The sequence below is a fragment of the Pagrus major genome, chromosome 11, assembly GCF_040436345.1.
Source record: "Pagrus major chromosome 11, Pma_NU_1.0".
In the NCBI taxonomy this organism is placed as follows: Eukaryota; Metazoa; Chordata; class Actinopteri; order Spariformes; family Sparidae; genus Pagrus; species Pagrus major.
The window spans coordinates 11,642,710-11,665,076 of record NC_133225.1 but is presented as its reverse complement, the minus strand read 5'-3'; the positions used below and the strand labels follow the sequence as shown (position 1 = coordinate 11,665,076).

Below are 22,367 nucleotides of genomic sequence, written 5' to 3'. Positions count from 1 at the left end.
GCAGAAATATGTGCCTTGTTAACCACAAAGGTAACTATAAATTATGAATGTGAATCAGCAATTTCACACAAAATTTCATATGCCTATTGTGCAGTCAGACTCATGGACATAAGTCAAGTGTATCCATTGGTGTTCTAGCTGAGCCTATGTTTTGTCCACAACAACAATCCCTTCAGATTAAAGGCCTTTACAGTAAACCCCAAGGGGAAAAGTGAGCTACAATGTGGAGGAAATACACCCATGCGGCTCAACAATAAAAGGAAGCAGAATTTATTGGCTTATTGATAAAATTTAACAGGCAAGCATCCTGTTGAAAGATTTAGGCCTAATATGACCCTGTTTACTATGAGGCTTTACTTTGAAAGTACAAAACAATCTCAAATACCGTATTATGTATTGAAATCACTTCCAGCAATGCTCTCTAATGATGTTATTGTTCCCTGGTTGAGCCTGCAAGACTTCACTGAACAGACAAATAATTCAGACAGAGGAAACACAGGCCAGCACAGCTCAGAACTTTCCTGTTTGCCAAAAATTTGTAGTTGAGTATCACCTCATTTGCTCTAGCAATGACAAAAATTTGGAAGATTTCCTGCTCGTGTTACTGCATATCATCTAGTGTCTAACCACAGCACCACACACTAAGTGCAGAAAAGAAAACAGCCTCTGCCCCAGTGGTTGTTCACATACAAATTAAACACATTTGTTTGTAGCTAAGTCCAGTTGCTCATGATTAGACCTTCAAAGAATATTATATATACACACGCTGAGAATGCTTTACATGGATTTTGAGTGGTAGCACTCATACATCTTTATTTTCATATCAGTTCATATTTTTTGGACACAATCATACTGCAAATCAATAGTTTGTCAACTGGCAACTTTAGAAAATATTTCATTTACCTTTAAGTTAAAATGCACCGTAGTGTTTCTAAGTGTTAAATGTGAAAAGCTGATCCAAATTGTAGGCTTGCAGATAAAATAATAAACCTTTTGTGTGTGATTTAGCAATAATTACCCACATCATTATCCAAACAGCACAAAATTACTGCAATTTGACACATCATTTCAAGTGCAAACAACGGTACCTGTGTGTTGTCAGGTAATCTTAAAACTTCGAGTGGATCTTGACAATAAAATCATTTTACAAACTTTTGTAATTTTGTTTTGAGAGCTAATGAATCAAATGTAATATCCTTCTAAACCATGAAGAAACTTAAGTGCACACTTAAACGGTGCACTACAGTGCACTTGAGTCATTCTATCTGTGAGATATGAATGCTACTTATAAAAAGGAATAACTGTACATTTCCCTTTGCTTCATTGGCAAAAGTGGATCATTTTAAATCATACAAGTCCAGAGATTAAAAACAAAACAAAACAGGAACTGTGTTGTTGTTGTCCCGAGTATTCTACCTTTGGATTCCTTTGTATACTCTTCCAGTATGAGGTGGTGTCAGGCGGATCGAGCCTTTTGAAGTTATACGTGAGCCTCCACATCCTCCCTGACAGAAGCTGCACTCCAAGCCTCTGCCCCTTCCTTTGTTCAGATTCCTGATGAAGGTGGGAGCAACAGGACGGGCAGTAATACCTCACGTATCACTTACCCCTGAATCAGGCTCGAGTGCTCCTGGTGAGATGCACTCAGGTCTCTGCCCCAGAGCAAGGAGAGACTGGAGGTCACCGCTCTGAAGTACAGCAGCCTAGGAGCTATAAACAGCCCCATAGAGTGATAAGGACAAATCATTCTCTATGAGTTATCAGTGGAGTTCTCATTGCTGGTCGAACTTGAGGACTGAGGGGTAGAGGAAGATGAAGAGGAGGAAGAGGAAGAAGAGGAGGAGGTAAAGTTCATCCCTGATAGTTCTGGAGGGTTTGTTGCAGTGTTCTGTCCACTTAAGCTTTTCCTGCACACTGGACAAGTGTCGTGCTGGAGGAAAAGAGAGAAAAATATGAAGTGCGACTGTCACCCTACTGTTTGAGATAGCAAATGGGGAATATTTAAGTGGGACAAGTGTTAGATAGCTAATGTCTAATACCTGTTCCAGCCAAGGGACTATGCAATCATTGTGGAACATGTGATTGCATGGAAGCTGCCTAACATGTTCTCCGACACTGTAATCTTCTTTACACACTGGGCATTCTAGTCCTGAAGCTGAAAGACAAGAAGACATGTTTAAAAAAAAACAGGCAATTATGATGAGTCAAGCAGTTTATTTAAGAGGCTTGGATGCGATGCTACTGGTCTGGCTTGCTTTAACTTTTCCTAAATGACAGTTGTACAACCAGTGCAACTAGGATATTTATAAGACCAGCAGATAAAGATTAAGCATTTCTGACGCAAAATATGAAATGGATGCCAGTTCAAATATCTGAACTTTTCAGAGAGGCACTGGTGTTGTCACTTAAGCTATTCTTTAGGCAACTAAATCTATATTAGATGGGGTGGGACTTGTCACCTGTCACCTTGGTAACCAAGAAAATGGCAAATAAGAGTTGTTCTGGCTGCGTCTGCCTATCCTGAGCTTTATCAGAAACAGGTTAGCCCATTTGTGGAAGCAGATAGACCAGACACTGAATGTTGCTGGTGAGTGTTGTGCTTATATCACCCTATGAGTTGTAAAGTTGTTGTTCATTGCATAGTGAACCCTCTGTTAATATAGCGTTAAGTTAGCTACCTAGCTAATTTAATTCAAAACCCACGTGCAGTGTTTTTTTCCTCTCACCACACAAGCGCTTCATCTCTGAAGCCAGAAAACCCAGAAAAAAACGCTATATGGGCCTTATCTGTTTAAACTGGCATTTTTTTTTATTCAACAGAATCTTGCCAAGATTCTGGTAAGGTGATTTAAGTGAAACACTGAGAAGTCAGCCTTGCTAGAAAAATAGTACTTGCATTAAAATTACACTGCAATTTAATAACAGCCTGCAACCATATGTTGTAAAGAAAATGATACCACCATCCAAATGTGCAAATACTAACGTCTAAAATTTTCAAAAAAGGAAACCAGCCATAAAACATCCAATTACACCAACAGTGATCATTATTTCTTTTACTTACCGACATGCTCATCTGTAACTTGTACTGTAGGAAGACTTTTTATCTTATCCCTATCTGCAGGCGGAGGGCCTGTGTTCTCAAACTGGTTTAATAACTAGAAACAAGACAAAAAGATTTTTAAAAAAAAGAAATTAGATTAATTACATGTTTTATGCATATCGCTACTTATTTCATGACACATCTTAAATGTTTAATGGAAAATATAAAATCTGTATGAATAAGAACAGTAATCAGTTTAAAAACATTTAAATGATTTCTTAAAATCTTTTCTTTCTTACCTGAGTTATAATTGCATCTAGTCCATTAGCTCCCCAGGCATAATCCATAGGATTTGAATGTAGAACACCCCTTTAAAAAAAAAACAGTAAAACAGTTAGGAGACATTTTTGTAGAAAATTTGCTTAAATAAAGATTAAATAGTAGTTAACTATAGCTCTGTTTCAGACTTACCACGGTCCAACACCAATATTTGGCATTGCAGTAGGTGCAATTATTCCATTCACTAGTTGTTGAATAATTCTACAAAAGAGAACAAACAGCTATTATACAGATGTATTGAGGTGGAAACTGAATTAGTTTCCAGCAGAGATGTCCCGATACCATTTTTTTCCTGTAACCCTGTATGGATGTGATATGACTGCTATCATTGTTGTATGGCCTGGCTCAGGTAAAACCTTGCAGAGAATGATTGCCATACAACATTCACGTATTATCTATCATAACCAAAAAAGAACAAATCAAGACTGAATGTGTCGCCATTCTACTGGTGGGGTTATCCAGGGTAAAATATTGCCATATAGCCAACATGTTGCTTACTCCATCTGACTCACATGAAATCAACTACTTCTTCACCGCTCTAAAAACAGTAGTTGCCAGGGGCAGCACAGCGCAACTTCCTGTGTTGGCTTTTAGAGCAGCGAAGAAGAATTGATTTCTGTTGTGTAGCGTTAAGCCGAGCTAACAAAGCTAACTGGGAAGTAGCAGGGTCCCGTTTCTGAATTACTTGGTATCGGATCAGTGCATAGACTCGTACGCACGTACTAGCCAATATCGATACCTGCATTTTCTGCATTATCCGCGGCATTTCCAATACTCTAGTTTCCAGGTGTTAAAATGTGCCGCTATTAACTTGATTCCCACAGGCCAGGCTAAACACTGTGCTCCTTACCCCTCTAAAGTAGGAACTCCCTCATGCCTCCCTGCTTGTCGTCTTGAACCATGACGACTTCTTGGTTGCCTGGCACCATATCGTTGCCGTGATGCGTTTTCCCTTTCCCTCCTGTTTTCAGCATCCCTGTTGTCCTCTGTTCCCAGCCCGGCCCCGAAGTCAAAGCGGTCGTCGAAGACACCGAGAGCAAACTGACCATAGCCAGAGGGGAATGTGAACAAGTGCTGGTCTGGATTCTGGTAGGATAAACACACACAGGAAAAACTTAATAATAACAATAATCTTGATAGTAGAAAACAGCCAGGCTTAGGGATTCCTCTACATACCCGCAGCCATTTATATCAATACAGGATACCTGAAGCACTGAGACATTAGTTGACAGTCAGATCAAATTACAACCCAATAAAAATGTAGGCTGACATACAGAAGTTTCAGTATTTTTCAGTAAAAAGTCTTCTCAGAACACTGACATAACTACATATTAAGACTGTTTCTCATCTTTGGGAAAAATTAAAACAGCCCAATCATTCCATTGAATATCACTAATAAAGAGCAAGACTGTGGTCGGCCTCAAAAGCAGAAGTGGAAACTCCTACATGACTTCAGTCATGTCCACCAGTACATTAGCAAAAAACGTCAAAGGAAACTAGTTTAGGAATTTCTGACAATGTTATGCAACAGTGTTGTAGGACAGAGAGAGGTTGTGTAGAAAAGGTTAGACACCTCAAATGGTTGCACGTTTGGAGGCCCACTGGAGATGGTAGACATGGAGCCATTGTCAGCACTAAACAGGGGACAAACAGTTGACAAAGTTATGTCTCGACTATGCGTCATAGTTTCCATCATTCTTAACAGTTATGATATCAAGTTTTTCTGTGTGCAATTTCTTCCTCTTATCCTAGCCCGTCCACTGTTTCAAATGTGAAACGTAGCTGTTGTTGTCCAAACTTTAATTGTAGCACCTTGTAATGCAGTGAGAATAGTTGGAAAAAAAGAGGATAAAGGACAGTAATACAAAGCTGCCCAAGAAAAACATAAAAATCCATGCAATCATTGTCAAGCAGTGCCAAAAATTAATTAATTCTCCCTTTTTAAAAAGGGCCACTCCAAATAAAAAACATAACACATACAATCTAAATTGATTATTTGAGAAATACATTGAAAGTTAATGTTTAAAGTCTTCACCTGGAAATCTAATTACAATCATTCATGTGATAAATGATTGTTTAGAGAAGACAGGATCATGCTGATTAAATTTGTTGCAGAAAAAACAATTATAGGTGTTGCTGTCAGGCTTCATCCTTAATGTCAGCTACTGTTTGTTGGTTAGTAACATAACTGTTGGGAATGATGGCCAAACATATAAAGATAAGACCAAGATTAAAAAAAAACAAAAGAAAATGATGCCTTGATTAGAACAGCAATATTAAATATACACACCTTCTCTCCTCCAGCAGTTCCTCAATAAACCCTGAATCACATCTTGGACATGTGTACTCCTGTAAACAAACAAAAAGTAGTAAAAAACCAACACAGCTCATAATATCCAGCTCAACCTGTTTTGCAGACAGTCACTGATATTCAAATTAATCATTTGCATGAACTTTACAGCTACGACCCAGACGTGTGTCAGCGTGTGAAAAGTGTAAACTGCACATCCAATATGTCAAACACTCTACTGACAGCTGGACAATGAGATAAGGAAGACAGATGATGATAATGCTTTTCTTGTGACTAAACCTGGATTCAACCCCAGCAAAGACAAGCAGCTGAAACTGTCCTGACCAGCTGTGTCACTATCTGGTATGTAAACTGGCGTCTTCAAGCCACTTCAGCCAATACTGCAGAAAGTTGAGAGGATCACCCAGATCTTCCTGTCAAGGACAAGCCTCCAGGTAGCGGATACCATGAGTAACAGCTTTATCCTCCAGGCTGTCACACTGCAGAACACCTCACAGCAACCCCACTTCAAACACACTCCTTAATTATTATAAACACATACACCTTGAGACCTTATATAATATTTACAACCTATATGTGGATGTACAAACACTTTTGTCCTTGTGTTTTTTTTTTTAATGTATACTTACTACTATAGTTTATACACCCTGATCCTGAGAGAAACAACATGTATTTTCTATGGCTGAAATTGCAAAATAAAAAGGTCCTATTTAAACTAATACACAAGCTATTCTACACGATCAAACAACAGTTACACATCAGTGTAAGGTGTTAATGTGACCACAGGTCATTACCAGCAACCCACAGAAACCTATGGCTGATCTGTTACATTGTGAGGGGCACATTTACAGCTCTATGACAGATCATTCTAGCCTGGGACAGACATGCCACTTGTGTGCCTTACTGAATGGCAAAACAAGAAAAGGACGCAGGGGCATTGTTGTCGCTGAATCATTCACAGAAATGACTGACAATATAGTAATGCGCATGGTCTTGAGGAAGACGAGTGTGAGCAACGCTTGATTGAGAAAAGAAACACCTGGAGGCGCTCATTAGACGCGATCACATTGTTACAGATAGCACGCACCGTTATTCCTAGTCAATATAGCTAACGTTTATGCTAATATGCCTCGTAAAAAACACAGTTATAAAAAAATAATCCCGGCAAACGTTGCTACACATTTCGTAAGAAAAGCAGCACTATTCTATAAGCAGCTCTTGTGCGATGCGCTACTTAGATAACAAACTAACTAACACAGGAGAGCGTTAGCAAGATAAACGCGACCCCCCTTAGCAAGCCAGCTAATACTGTTAGCATGCTAACTGCTGGCCCCGCCGCTACAACCGTTTCTACTAAAGTAACAACAACAGTACTGTGTTTCTCATTTGCCCAAACGTCTCCGTATTTACTTTCCGTCTATGGTACTCACGGGAAGCCGAGGACTAATCTCTGCCGAGCATCTGTGACAGAAGAACCGGCTGGGCCATGGAGGAGCTTCCGCCATCTTTAGTCACTAAACAGGTAGAGAGGGGGAAGGACTACGGAGCAACGGAAAGGTCAATTTTAACTTGCTGGAATATACGACGTCCATGTGATTCACATAACTGCACTGCATTATACATATTACATAGATATTAAACTGTATTATACGAATAAAGGTGACGTCCACCTTGCCTATAAGAAGATGTGTCCTTAAGAAGTGGAACATTACTGCATTAAATGATACATAGCTATCATAGAATTAAATAGTGAGATTAATGTGACATTTTAAAATGGCTAAATTAATTAATTGGGTAAACATGAGGGATTAAAAACAGCTTATTTTACAGCAAAGGCTTGTGTTATTAACTTATCTGCATTTGAAAGCCAGTAACAAGTATGTGTCTTTTAAAATATAGCCACATGGTGGTGCTTTTGTGTATCAAGTGCTGAAGAGTGTTCTATATTTCACAGTGTGGCCAGGGACTGAGGACTCAATACACTCTTGTTAAGTTTCCTCTGGGACTGATGAGACCTTGAGTCAGGTTGAATGTTGGGAAAACCAGGTTATACACACATGTCAATGTAAAAGCCTCAGAGACGTAAGGAACCGAAGACTGATTAATGTAATACCCCCGACAAATCTGTATCATGTATCGCCACGCTGTGTCTCCAGTGAACTCAGCGTCTTATTCCTGCAGGTTCAGGGCCCCCTGCTCTCCCTGTTCACATTAAAACCTGAGATGTGTTTTTGCAATCTGGCACTGCACTGGATTTATTTTGACACATGTACTTTTCCATTGGATTCCTGTCAACCACCTCTTGAGCCCAAGAGGCATATTTTAAGTGTTCAAAAGTTGCGCAGCATCTGTTTTTGAGCAAACACTCATCTCATCTAAGGTGGATTTGTATGCTGTCCTTGATTATTTGATAGTAGTTGCTGGAACCATTTTGTCAATTGTCAAATCTGAGACACAAAACTATAAATAAGTAGCCTCTCACATGGGAAAGACATCGTCTCCTTTCATGTGAACAAGATATTGTCAGCTATCTGGCGTCTCTGAGATAGCAGTGAAGGTCTCAGGAATCATTTAGTTATGTAAGAATTGGAGGGGGAAATGATTGATTTTATTTTGTTTTCAGGTCTGTTTACATTTTGGGAATTGTAAATTAAAATTCCCTCAATATTTTTTTCATAATATCCATAATGGGATTGCCATGAGTGCAGACTGACAGCGATAAACATGTCACAAGTCAAGTCTGGAGTATCTCTTTTGTGCTTGGCACCACATGTTGAGAGTAAGTAGGAGTTCCCATGCGACTGCCCATCAGCCAATCACATTTCTCAAGCCGTCTGGCCTGATTTTTATTTACAAATGTTCCGTTTTTATACTCTTGAGGAGAGTAGCCCTGGATGGAACCCGCTCCTGCAGTGTTCTGAATGAAATGTAGCCACATATCCATATCAGCCATAACACACTGTTTCTCAGTTTCAGTATTATGCAGAGATAAGAAGTTAGGCCATGTTCTTTTGACAGTAGAACAACTGCAATACTTCAGTACCACAATGGCTTAATTTCCCAACATGACACGCAGAACATACATATGATGACTTAAAGTAAGATTGGTTTAAGTTTGGTCTTATTATGACACTTTATTCACACTGTAGTGAATCTACTTTATACAGCTGCTGTACTTGTACTACATTTACAGTACTGGTACTGTGCAGACAATTTCCACCTGTTTACCTGGTTACTTATACCTGTACCCATCACAGTATTTACAGTCTATTTATTTTAGTACCTGTTTATCAGCTGTCTATTTGCTCTATCCATCATTTACAGTGTTGTAAGAAATACCCAAAAGTCATACTTGATTAAAAGTAAAGATATCTTGTTAAAATATTACTCTGGAAAAAGTAAAAGTCACCCATACGAATTGTACTTTGGTAAAAGTCTTAGAGTATCAAGTAAAAGTAAATAATACAGTATATTTACATGTATGTAGATACTGTGTACCATGGGTTGACCGATTACCAGCCTTGACAATTGTCAAATCCAATATTAAGCATTTTTCCGATTATCAGAATGTGTTTTTTTGTTTTGTTATTCGATGAATAAATTAATTCAAATGCTGTATTTAATCTGACAAGTAACTAGTAACTATCAAATAAATGTAGTGAGTAAAAAGTACAACATATGCCTCCAAATTGTAGTAGAGTGAAGGTATAAAGTGACAGAAAATGGAAATACTCAAGTATGGTACCTCAAAGTTGAACTTAAGTACAGTGCTTGAGTAAAATGACTTGCTTACATTCCATAATTGTATTCACATCTGTCTAGAATCTGTTCTCATACAAACTGCGTCACTGCACAACCTGTTTACTTTACAGTTTATACATTACCTTATTACTCACCAAGCTATTATATTTTATTATATTCCTGTATTTTAGCGGCTAAACTCTTTAATGTCTTCGATTGAAATTTGGTAATGTAACACTTTCTTTATACATGTTTTTTTATATATACAGTATATATAAAAGCAAGGTTGGAGCAAGCCTGAGAATATTATTCGCTGTAATTATTTACATGAGAGTAAAAGAACCTGAACTTGACCTAACGTCCTCTCTCTACAGGCCGGCCCTGTGTCTGATCGGGCCATGTGGGAGCAGGAAAGACACAGCTGTCCCATGGGCTGAGATTAGAGAGGGTCTGATAGCACTGAGGTTTGCTATGTCTGCCTGGCTGAGGTAAGCTATTGTCTCTCTCTGCCCAGTGCGTCACCGCCATCCCAAGCGAATGCTCATTGTAGCAATGCAATCTGGGGAGTGAGTGACTTTGGGTCAGAGACAGGTCATGTGCGCAGCAGAAAACAACTCTGCCAGACAGACGGACCTTCCACATCACGTAGTTCTAGGTCGCTACTAATCTGGATTTGGACTACTAGAGAATGTATGAATGTACAAATGAAGCACGCTTCTTTTCAGGAGGTATATAAGATGTTTTCTTGCTGTGACATGACTGAAAACACTGAACACATGCGGTAAACCACTGCAAGGGGTGGAAGTAACTAATTGTTTTTCTTCCTGCCGCTGTAATTAAGTAAGACTACAGATGTATGTACGTGTACATGCATGTACAGTGACTTACACAATAGAACGATTGTTGTTTTCACGACCTACTTTCTACGGTTTCATTTCTATCACACTCTTAGAGGCAATAAAGCGTTGCAGCCAAGGCAGCAGACAGATATGCTGCAAGGGACACTGCTGCTTTTGTCACTCCATAGAGTTTTTCCAGACACTCCAGCCGGGATTGCCCCACACAGTCCCTCTGGGCCCCCGAATCAGGCTCACACACACACACATAAACAGACACATAGACACACACACACACACACACACACACACACACACACACACACACACACACACACACACACACACCCACACACTCAGCAATAACAGCCGCCTGCTGGAACTTCCTGGGCCTCTTAGTCATGCGTCACTTGTTTTCAGTCCCACCCATCGAAGACTCTTTCTCTCTCCAGACACAATCTGTTTGAGGCCATGTGTCACAAGAGCTGTGCATCAGACACACACACACACACACACACACACACCCACACACTGTAAGATTCCTGGACAAACAGCAAGAAGGGACAAAGCTGTTTTTAAAAAAATAAACCTAACATGTCCTCTACATGTATATACACATATTAGTATCACAGCAGGTATCCCTTCTGTCCTGTACAGTGTTTTTCCGCTCTGCTTGTGTTCCAGAACAAAATCCCCCCGGTACTGCATTGGTACATGACTGTTTGGGATTACATCACTGGGCAGCTAACAAAATATAGATGTTGCTAGAGTAACAGATGTGTACAATTAGCTATTTAGACTCAACCGCCTTTGTTGTTGTGGAGTGTTTGTGGTCCCTCACCGCAGATGTTTCAGCAGAGTTTGACTTTATCTGCTTTCTTGACCCGTTGCTTCACGAGATTGTAGTAATCAGTCTTAATCATGCGCAGAACACTCTGTTTGAAATACCATTGTTTTCAGTCAGTTAATGTCTGCTTGTATTTACTTGTGGCAAGGTGACTTGTAGTGTAAAGCAGTTTTTAATGCTAGCAGCATGGTGGGGATGACAATATTGGTTTGTCAGTTGGTGGGTTGGTCCGCCACTTTGGTCCAGACTGAAATATCTCAACAACCACTACATGGCTTCATTTTCCACAGATATTCATGGTGCCTAAGGGATGACTCCAACTAACTTTGGCAATCCTGTAACTGTTCATCTAGAGCTACTACGAGGTTGAAGGTTTTAGTTTTTTGGATGGATTGACGTGGATTTTGGTACAGACATTCATGTCGTTTTGGTCTTAAAGATATGTAACATTTCTGCATTAAAAGGTCTAAAAAGGACAAAACCTTTGTTATATAGTTTGGGGAGTTGTGTATTTTGTATCCTAAATGCTTCCAACAATGTTCAAACCCAGAGAAGTCAGTAACTTTCATTTGGTCGCCTGTCTCTATAACTTCAGAGGGTGAAGAAGGAAGTCGGTCAATGGGACTAACATGAAACCTTTAAAACACCACCTCTTTCATGAACATTCCTGCTTGAGTCACGTCGATAGAGTTTCATCAGCAATAGACCATATTCACATCCATATTCACACACCATTTTCCTCTAATGTCACACTCAAGTTGGGAAGCTCAAATGTACATACTTCTTTGCTCTAGGGTGCAAGTCATAAAAATGTCGGCAATCTGACAGATTGTTATCATTTCACTGCTTTCTGATTGATTAGCAACTGTAAAGACAACGGATAGTTTCCTCCGAAGGGAAATCGGATCTCAGAGGTAAAGCCACAGGTTTGACAACTGATTAGCTTCCGTTAGACAACAGCTACCATTTGCATTCAACTACATTCTTTCCTTTTTGGGAAAGGTGTAAATTAATTCAGAGATATCAATGTACAACTTGGAGACATTCGTCTAAACCTGGTAGTGAAATAGGATGTAATCAAACGGTAATGTTTGATAGGAAGTTGTTGAATGCTAACATCAGCTAACAAGTTATCAAATATGTTGTTTTAACCTTGAAATGTGGCAGATTTTTACCATCCATCATCTTTCCAGTTGCTGATCAACTGAAAAGCAGTGAAATAATAACTATTTGTGGTCATTTTACAACTATCTACGTTTATACGACTTGCAACCTGAAACACAAACAAATTTTGAATATTCCAATACTTTGGTTTATGACCAAACACTAGCTAATGACAGACTCACGGAGTAGCATGGCTGTAGGCTGACACTGGTTATATGAATGTCATTTTTAATACATCAGAATGGCCTTGGACACTTAAGCACAAGGCACAAAAGAGAACATGTCTGTTGTACTCAGCCCATCCTCCAGAGCAATACCAACCACAATCCTCCACAGGAGACAAAATTTTCATTTCAACAAGTAATTCCCCCGGCAGGCGGTTCAGTGTGAAATGAGGACAAAAGAAACGACAATTACGAAGGTTGTGCGTGAGAAGAGGACTGTGTCGAATAATCCCTTACAGGAGTATATGGAGTCTTATTTTTGCCATGCATTCTATGTATGTATGTTTGAATGTGCGTCTGTGTGTATTGAGAGTGTTTTGCGTGCATTCAGTATATACATCATGTGTGAGGTTGCTCACATAGTTGCATGTCACATCAGCCTCCACACCAAGCAACACTGGGGCTGATAACACAATGCATGGGTGAAGTCGCTCCTCTAATCTAAAACTGACCATCAATCTGTTTACAAGATGTGCAGTTCTGTCATCTGGGGGAATAGATACCATATGAGCCTCCTGTGTTCATTTGTGGTACACTGTCCTACTTCAACAAGCAGAGGCCAGCTTAACAGATGCTTTATTTACATGTATCCTAGTGGACATTGTAGGAGTTTAACTAAAAGAAGCTGTTGATAATGAGCGGGCCAAATCGAATGAAATCCAAACCACTTTCCCACTCTCGTCTTTGTGGCATACCGTTACGCATGACAGCAAATTAAATGTTCAACCAACTTTCCATGCTAACCGACCAACTTTCCATTATAAACAAGCAGGTATCTGTGCCAAGGCTTATAAAAAAAAAGGTATTTTCGTCTTGTTTCTGTGTAAGAGCCACCTGCAAAGCTGATGTGAAATTATGGTCACGGCCTGGTAATCTTCCAAGCCTCAAATTACGAAATTGAACTCAATTTGAGACAAGTTTGGAAGCTAAGTGCAGCCCAATTATCACACTTCATTGACTTTTTTTACAGTTATGTGGCTTGATATTTCAACATGAACTCAAACCAGAGTTAATTCAATGACCCTGTCAGTGCCAAGACACTGTCTCAGGCACAAGTGTTCCCAGGCAGTACCTAACTGTTTATTAAATACCTTTATCTCAGATAACAATTCATATATTGTAGTTACATTTAACATATTTTTCAAAGGCTTGCACTATATTTTCATGTATCCACACAGTACATTGTCCTCCTGTAAGACTTCGTACATATGGGCCAGACCACACACGGAGCCAGAAGAGAAGCCGTCCCAGAGGTCATGACGAGGAAGTGAAACAATTCAGCAAGAATAATTGGGGACAATTAGCATTTGCACAACTTCCTAACTCTGCTGATTTGTTGTTGGTGATCTAATGCTGACAAGCACTGCTCATTTGCAGTAAACCTGGATTTTCAATTGTTGCTTAAAGTGCTGATAGTAGCCTTGGCCTCGACGTTTCTCCGAGCCAATGAATCACAAGCCTGGCAGACCTTTCTGTCCTGGGGCTCCGAAAGTATGAATCTATGATTCATGTTGCTCTCATTTTATCATGTCTAAAAACTGTTAAATAAGTCTTCATCTGTGATGACAGTTTAGCTGACAGGCCATAGAATATGCCCCGGTAAAATATAGATGAGCTCAGATTTCCGGGAAATCCATAAAACACAATCTGCCGCAGTATAAACTGTAAGACTGTAACGTGGGCTGTTGTGTCAGTACAATCATCAACTGTCAGAAGGTAAATTTCAGGCACATGTGGAAAATTAAAAGACTTGCCTTGAAACAAAGCAAGTGTGGGAAATATAATGTGATGGAGTGATGGATCTGATATCTATTAGTTTCAGATGTGGGACCGAGATGTTTACAATCCAGTGGCGCGATCCAGAGAGTGGGTGGTCTCCGAAACACTCCGCAGCGCCTTGTCTCATCACAACATAATTTCAGATCTAAATGTTGGCTGTTAACTTACTGGAAGTAGTAAGGCAACTTGGCGGAAATGAGACCATGTGGACATCGTTGAGAAGCACGCTCGACATGTCAGAGGAGGATGATTACGCATCCCTGAAATGTCAGTGTGGGCGTCACATTATAACCCCATGTGTTTGGAGGGATATAAACAACCCTGCCAGAGGTTGTGATGTAATATGTGTGACTGATGCCGTGCTCATAACAGGTGAGCTCCAGCGGGAGAGGAGCACCCGCAGTCGCACCCACGCTCTCACAAAGCTGTGTCTCAGTGGTAGTGAGGCTGACCCTCGCTGGCCACACATGGACCATAACATGTAGAAAAAAGATTGAAATATGGAGTAAAGTGGGCAGAGGATTCCTGAGGTCTCATGTTGAGTGTAATTAGAATAGCTGTGAAATGGCTCATAGGTTTACTCTGCGGTTATGTCATTACCACCACTGGTGTGACACTGGCGCATCATATCCAACATCAGTCAGAGGGCTGTAATGATATACAGAATGTTCCTGGAGAAGGTATCACACAGTCATAATGACAACAGCAACTGGGATTTTTTTATTTTTTCGCCTTGTAACCATCAGGATGGTTTGTCCAGACACATGTATCAAAAGTGCTGTCTCAACTTTATTTTTCAGTTGTGTATTTTACTGTGAGACCACAGCCATTTCAACATATGCACCGCAGAGTGAGGTGAACGCTTCATTTCATTGGGTGTTCACTGGAAATTCCTGTGGGGCTGCCACTTTTTAAACTATGGCGAGAAACACTGGTTTGGTGAGTTTATTGTGTGGGTCGCTGAAGAATTTATAGATGACTCATAAAGGTATGGGAATAACTGGCTTTAACGTTATATTTTCAATGTAATGAGGTTTAGATCTGGCAGTTTAGGTTTAGATGGAATATCTAGAATATGTTTCTATGTATTAATTGAAGAAATAAACAATTAAACTGTGAGTTGATAGAAAGTCTTCCTGGGCAAGTCCAGTTTGCCACACTGAGGTCATGTCTGCGCACCTGATGACTAAATCTGCACAGTAATGCTTGTGTGGCTCACTACTGAGACAACATTTAAAGGGTCAGTTCACCCTAAAATCAAAAATACATATTTTCCCTCTTACATGTAGTGCTTTATAGCCATCTGGATGTTTTTGGTGTGGGTTGCTGAGTTTTAGAGATATCAGCCTCAAGATGCCTCCCTTCTCTCAAATATAATGCAACTAGATGGCTCTCAGCTTGTGGTGCTCAAAGCACCACAAAAATACATTCAAATAACTAAACAGCAATGTCTATTTTCAGAAATCATGACATGGGTACTCAAGATAATCCTCAGGCCTCTGACTACTCATGGACAATATGCTAACTAACTAAGCTAACTAAGGCCGGGCTCACACTACAGGATCTTCCCAGATGTTCTTGTCTCTAATCTCAAACCTGCTCACACTACAAGACTTGAAAAAAATGGCGCATCACATACTGTAGGATAGTATTAGGATTATCGAGCAAGAGGGAACTAAGCAGCAGCTCACGTGATCTCAAATGGAAAAAAACTTGCTGCAGTGACGGGGTCGGGGAGACGCAGCCATCAAGGGCTAGGGGTTATTTACCGTTGCTTGCCATCACCATCCGCTGCTCCGCGATATCTCTCTCAGTGGCTCTTGTGAAAGTACTGACGTAATGACAATCACGGTCATCCAGATTGTGAATCCTAGATGCCGAACACATTTTACATTTATCAGGACGGCCCTGATGAGTCTGGAGACGTTCGTCAGGTTTATGATTGGATCTGTACACCCCTCACATTACCAGATAATCTTCGGGACCGACCAAGATCTTCACCCAGATTTCTCCTCCAATTGTTGGGAAATCGGGGATATATCAGCCTGATATTCCTGTTGTCTAAACCCGGCTTAGGCTAGCTGACATTACAGCTCAGCTGAGGAGGACGCCGTGAATGTCTATATCACAAGCCGTGAGTAGATTCCTTCTGCGCAATGATATGATAGAAATCTAGATGGATGGATGGATGGATGGATGGATGGATGCATTGCAGGTAAGAGGAAAAATATGTATTTTTGGTTTTGGGGAGAGCTGTCCCTTAAAGATACATTTCTGAAAAAGACCATTTGTTGTGCATTTTATGTGTGGGCACAGCAACAACCTCGTGTGGCATTGTTATTTGCCCCGTTCAAACTAACAAAACATCTAATTCCATTCCCAGTGTAATAAAAGGGTACTTGGACAGGAATATAAACATCTCCCTAAAGTCGAACCAGATGCTGCTGCATGGTGGAGCCCAGGATTCAGAGGAGGGAAAGGGAGAAAGACAGAAAAACAAGGGAGGTACTTCACACAGGAAAGTGAGTCAGTACCCCGGCCTCGGCACTTCGAAACATTCATTCCTCGGTTCCTTCACCCCCCGTCCCCCTGACCCCTCCCACCTAATCCAGAGCAGGGGGATATCCCTGAGGAGAAAAGCCACCCAGCCTGGATTTGATTCTCTGTCGCCTCTCACGAGGCCTCAAGATGCCTGTCCGAGAGGCGACTCAGCCACTGCACGCACAGGAGTGCAGGTCTGCACGCACCACCCTTAACCCCCAGTGTGAGAGGAAAGCTGTCCAGTTCCCCTTAGGGTGCAAGTATGATCTCATCTGGCTGAAGCTGGCTATGATTAAGACTGTGACACAGTTTAGAAGAATCCAAATATTATAAAATATGTCAGACAGTTTCATGATTGTACTGTGTGTATTGAAATTGAATAGATTGCAGACAAAATGAGGTTAGTTGAGATGTAGTAGGTAAAAAAAAAGGTGGAACACGTATGATTGTTAAAGAAAGAAGACACCTTGTGGCAAATAATAAACTTTATGTTGTTTTGAAATGGCAGTACAAAAATACAAAAATATGTCGATGCATTCATCATTCAAATTTCACAGTAGGTACACAGGTAGGTACACATGAGACTGTTATTTACAGAAGAGTCGTTGAAAAGTTCCATAATACACTAAAAAGATATTGAAAGTAATTCATAAATCTGCTTTGAGTTTTAAGATTCAGCGGATCACTTGACCACTTGAAACTGGTGATGATATCTGCCAGGTTTGCCAATCATCTCTGATGGCAGTGGCCTAAATTTGGGTCCATTCTGAGACAAATTCAATTTCCAGTTCAATTGGACGATGCTATTAACATTTGTCTGTTCAGAAGTTCTTTAAAAAAAATACCCAATCAAATCAAAGCAGCAGCAGAACAGCAACGGAAAAGACGAGCATGACCTACAAAAATGCACCGAGAAAACAAAGCCAAGCACTCAACAGAGGAGGTATTGTTAAGGTTTTGGGGTTGTACCAACAGTTTTCTGAGACTCCAAACTGCTAATTTTAGTGATCACCGGGTGGCCGTTAGTTTGGATCAGGATCCAGAGTAAACATGTGCGGGGGCAGACAGACTATACAGGTTTGTTTGGGCTGAACCTCTTCCTCACCTCCAGATATAAGCTAAAGTACGTACAGAACAACTGTAGTTATCCTGTTGTTGTTGTCTGTGGTGAGTTGAAACCACATTGGTAAGCTCTGAAGTGGTATAAATCTTCTAAACAAATTAGTGTTGCCTTCCATCAACTCGTGAGGGAAAACTGTTTGTTTGTGGGGAATGGAGACCGTTAAAAAGGTTGTAAAACACCAATGCCAGTGACCGCTATTGTATATACACAACAAACAAAACACAATAAATATATATTTTTTTGCATCAGCTTTCCCAAGGATATATGGATTTGTTGCTAGGATAAAAACATAAATAGAGTTTGATACCTTCTCCAATAAATAGCAGTGGTATTCTATTTACAATATGCACACATCCTCCAAAGAGTCAAAGAGATATTTCTACCTCGAGACACATGTGATCCCCTGCCTCTGTTTTAGATTAACACAAAGGTTTTTGTAGCACTTTTTGAGGCAGTTACACTAATGAATGTCTTCCAACAGAGGTCTTCCATATAACATGTATCGTCATTCTGAGTTTAAAAAAGGGGGGGTGAAAAAAAAGAGGTCATCATGGGAAGCTAGTGGTGTGACACTTGGAAATTCTTCTTGAAAAAAGGGCTGTGTCAGGACTTGTCCGTCTAGACTGCGTTTTCCTCGCTACCATCTGAGTTGTTAGCTTTCCGTGGGGGATCTGCACAAAAACAAAGAGTCGTAAGCTGTAAGATAAGTAAGTCAGGTCAAAAGAGAACTAGACAGTTGTGTTTTCTGGCCTTACTGTTGCAGTGGCCGTAGTGGCGGACTCCTATGGAGCGGCCGAGGAAGCAGGTGGCCCGGCGCAGGTGGCAGGCGCTGGGGTACGTGATGTTGTCGTTGCCACAGATCGCCTGCTCAGACAGCATGGCTATTTGGCAAGGAGTTGTGCGGCACATGACACAGTGAGCGCTGTTGGTCTGGTCGGTCACACAGGTGTGGGTGCCTGGACACACCACATTGGAGCACGACTCTGCGCAGGGAAGAAGAAAGAGTTAATATTGTCCAAAATAAAAAGTGTGATATTTTTGCTTTTGTGCATAAGCAAGATTAATCTTGCTTACTTTTGCAGTCTCCTTGGTACATGACCTCCAGGTCCGGGTGTCCCATGCAGCGGGCCATCAGCAGAGAGCACTCATCCTTGTATGACTTCCCGTCGCTGCCGCACACAGCGTGCTTCCGGGAAATGTGAGAGCAGTCTGGAGAGCACACACACTGGGGCCTTCCCATCTTCATTTTGCAAACCTTTCCAGGACTGCATTTGACTCCCTCGCAAGTCTCTACAAAAGCACAGCAAGTGGTTTCATATGTGCGTGAGTGTCAGTGTAATGTTACTGTATTAACAAGTCTGCAGACATCAGGTGACCCACAGGCATTTTCATACAAAACAAGCTCCAGATCTGGGGTTTTCCCAGACCATAACACAATTTTCACCTTGCACAATATTTACAATAATCACATCTCTTTATTGACCATTACACACAGGGGTGTCTCGCCTGATGGAATGTGACGCTGGCGTGTTTTCATAACAGATCTATGTGTACGGCTGCACACAGACTGGGCTAAGCTCCTGCAGAGGGACGGAGGGGCTCCGAGGTAGATGGAGTTCAAATAGCTGTCAGAGACGTTTACAGGCTGAGAAATGAGGAAGCCCCGGGCTCCTCTGACACCCCATAATGTCAAAGCGCAGGAGGAACTGTAATCCTACACAGCGCAGAGTCAACATTAGACAATGCACACAGGTCTCTTCCCAGGACCTTTCTGAGTCTTTAGAGATGATGTCTGATCAGCTCTGAGTCCTGAAGATCCTGTAAACAATGAGAAACTTATTTCTTATTTCCTGTCCCTGCCAGTACTTCAATATCCTGTTTGATTCCAGAGCTGTAATTTTTTTTTTCTTTTGGTTGATTTCCATCTTTCACTCCGTGTCTTGCTGTGTATACATTTTCTCTCCATCGCCTCTGTGTCTCCCAATAAGGGAATGTCTGAAAACAACAAACATCTCACGATGGCGTAGGTGTCTCGAGCCACCTTTAAACTTTGACGACGTTCTTGCTTTCCTCCCACAGAATTCCAAATGATTAAGATAGTTTTGCTACATTATGAGTCCCAGACATCTGGGCATGTGGCAGGCATTTATTCCATCCTGCAGGAATGCATTTTCTTATTTTGTTCATGAAAGCAAACAGGGCTCCTTTTTTAACAAGCTTTAGAGAAAAAGTGAAGACATAACAAGGAGAGAGGGTGTATTCTACAACTTTCATTCATTTTCATGTGAAGCAGCTGTTTACCTTCATGTGGGAGGCATTTTTTATCAAGCTGTAGGCTACCTTTAACCGTGGTCTCTCTGCTTCTTTCGGGCTTATCTAAACAGATCTCCATATCTCTGTTTTTACTCTGAGTCATTCAGCGAGGCCAGAAAAACCCGGGGCCGAGGCTGAAGAGATGCCAGTAGCTAGATTTTTACTGGAACTTAACAACCTGGAGAATTTCTCACTTTTTTGGCCCGTTATCACGTAGTGTAAGTGCTGCTTATGAAAACAGAATTTATCTGCGAGTGAACCTGAATGAACCTTGCAGCGATTCCAGCAGGGGAAGCTTCTCAGGACAGCTGGGTGGAGTTATGTGGAACGCCTTCTCTTCCATCCACGTCTGCATTTTGTTAGAAAGCTGCGCCGGGAACTCATTGTGCAAATATCTCGATTCGCAAATGACGTGGTTTCAATTAACTTTCACTAACTCTCCCACTGAGAGTTATATTGTCTAACGGAACAGCCAATTTTGTCCCAGCGATATTAAAAACCCAAGTTAACTCTTCTGCAAATCATATCCAAGCAGTGCTTAAAACTCCCAGTACTTACCAATGACAGTAGCAGTTCAGTCAACATATATTTACAATGTTTATTCACAATATGACTGTTAAGCCTGTGAGTAATATCATGCCCCGCCGTGATAAACAAAACAAATACATGAGTAACTAATTCCGTCTCCTCGGCAGATTCAACCGCTTTGTTTTTAATGGTTTGTTTGTTTACCTTTGCATGGTTTACAGGAGACGATTCCCAGGAAGCCCAGCAGGCTGACTTCATTCATGGGCAGGCTGGTGTTGGACCACGCTGTGTCCAGGCGGCCCCCGGCACAGCACTCGTCTCTGGTCACCCCTCTCATCAGCACCATGTCGCACCTTTGGTCCTGACTCTGCTGCAGCCAGCACATCCCAGCTGGAGACAATGACAAATTACAATATATATAAATATTACACTAGTTACACAAGTTCCTCAAACACATGTAAACTAAAAGGTAAAAAAAAAGGACTTCTTCTAGTCAAGATCCACTAATAAATGGCTATTTGTGAGACTATAGTGCTGTGATTTTCCATTACAAAATGCTATTAAATAGCACTTGTCTGCTCGGATGTTTTCACCTGTGTTAACTGTATTTATAGATATATATTCTTAATAAGCATATAAAAACTTTTGAAAACACATATTTGTTTAAAACAGAGGGTTCCAATATGTTTCCAAAAAGACTGAGGTAAAGATACATAAATATGAATTCTGGAAAAATAAAAGTACCTCATCATTAATTCACTGAGTTCTTTTAAAAACATGCTACATCGTGGTCTTAGAAACAGAAACAAAAAAAATCTCCACTCACCGCTGGTAGGATTCCTCCCGATCTGAAACAAAGTGAGAATCACTCCAAAAACATAGAAGAAGAAGCTCATTGTTGTTCTCTAGTTGGTACAAAAAGTGTTTTCTGAAAGCTTGTCTGAGCAAATATCAGCAAGAAGCAGTGATGTTCCAAGCCGATCGGATCACTCTGACTCCACTCTGGAAGTAGCTCTCCCTTACGTGAATGAATGTGTTGTGGATAAGTGATGTCGTTCCCCCTCTGTATAAATATTTAGCCCAGATGGAATTATGCTGCTGGGATGGGCGATCCTCTCAGCCAGTAATAAGCCAGGGCAGGACACAGTTTGACTCTGACTCAATTTCCAGAGTCGGGAAATGATCCATGCCCTCCAGCGCCAGACGCTGGGCACTTATATGACCTCACAAAACATTTTCACACCATATTAGACTAATTAAAGGCTAATTGAGTCCTGGAAAAGATTTAGGATGAGCTTTAGATTAGGCTTTTCATTATTAAACTTTAAATTACGTTTTTTTAAATGCAGCCTATTGCACAGACTAATTAAATTAGCTTGTTCTGGTATTTGGGAAAATACTTTATTGCATAATATGTGAATGATGTGACCTTATGAGAAGTAGTTTAAGCCAATACTTTTTTTTTATTTGTCTGAACATTATGTTCTGTATTGTCTCATCTCTCTCTTTGATGTGGTATAGCTCAGACATATCTGTTCCCCTCACAAAGTCTATACTATTTGATTATGCTAGTTGTCTGTC

At 40.7% G+C, this 22,367-nt stretch overlaps 2 protein-coding genes and 1 long non-coding RNA gene across 3 annotated transcripts; 1 reads left to right on the top strand and 2 right to left on the bottom strand.

Moving 5' to 3' along the window:
• Positions 1 to 254: 254 nt before the first annotated feature.
• Positions 255 to 7,210, bottom strand: LOC141004988 (E3 ubiquitin-protein ligase RNF126-like). Its single transcript, XM_073476719.1, has 9 exons — positions 7,121 to 7,210; positions 5,670 to 5,728; positions 4,953 to 5,013; positions 4,230 to 4,465; positions 3,512 to 3,580; positions 3,340 to 3,409; positions 3,062 to 3,155; positions 2,040 to 2,155; positions 255 to 1,930 (listed from the first exon to the last, which is right to left on the bottom strand). Exons 1-9 carry the CDS (start codon positions 7,193 to 7,195, stop codon positions 1,751 to 1,753), a joined length of 960 nt encoding a protein of 319 aa, XP_073332820.1. The 5' UTR covers positions 7,196 to 7,210; the 3' UTR covers positions 255 to 1,750.
• On the top strand, positions 4,275 to 21,184 carry LOC141004989 (uncharacterized). The gene is made up of 3 exons (XR_012179839.1): positions 4,275 to 4,468; positions 9,806 to 9,919; positions 21,008 to 21,184. It is a non-coding gene; the product is annotated as an uncharacterized lncRNA (long non-coding RNA).
• fstl3 (follistatin-like 3 (secreted glycoprotein)) lies at positions 17,290 to 21,764 on the bottom strand. The gene is made up of 5 exons (XM_073476718.1): positions 21,613 to 21,764; positions 20,991 to 21,176; positions 19,020 to 19,235; positions 18,701 to 18,928; positions 17,290 to 18,616 (listed from the first exon to the last, which is right to left on the bottom strand). The coding sequence occupies exons 1-5, from the start codon at positions 21,680 to 21,682 to the stop codon at positions 18,564 to 18,566; spliced, it is 753 nt and encodes a 250-aa protein (XP_073332819.1). The 5' UTR covers positions 21,683 to 21,764; the 3' UTR covers positions 17,290 to 18,563.
• Positions 21,765 to 22,367: the final 603 nt, after the last annotated feature.

Excerpts from the sequence above, each read along its gene's own strand:
- LOC141004988 (XM_073476719.1), bottom strand. The coding sequence starts at position 7,195 with ATGGCGGAAGCTCCTCCATGGCCCAGCCGGTTCTTCTGTCACAGATGC. Across the intron at positions 3,581-4,229 it reads GGAGTTCCTACTTTAGAGGG|AATTATTCAACAACTAGTGA; the intron begins GTAAGGAGCACA and ends TCTCTTTTGTAG. Across the intron at positions 3,410-3,511 it reads AATATTGGTGTTGGACCGTG|GGGTGTTCTACATTCAAATC; the intron begins GTAAGTCTGAAA and ends TTTTTTTTAAAG.
- fstl3 (XM_073476718.1), bottom strand. The coding sequence starts at position 21,682 with ATGAGCTTCTTCTTCTATGTTTTTGGAGTGATTCTCACTTTGTTTCAG. Across the intron at positions 21,177-21,612 it reads CGGGAGGAATCCTACCAGCG|CTGGGATGTGCTGGCTGCAG; the intron begins GTGAGTGGAGAT and ends CATTGTCTCCAG. Across the intron at positions 19,236-20,990 it reads CTCCTGTAAACCATGCAAAG|AGACTTGCGAGGGAGTCAAA; the intron begins GTAAACAAACAA and ends GTGCTTTTGTAG.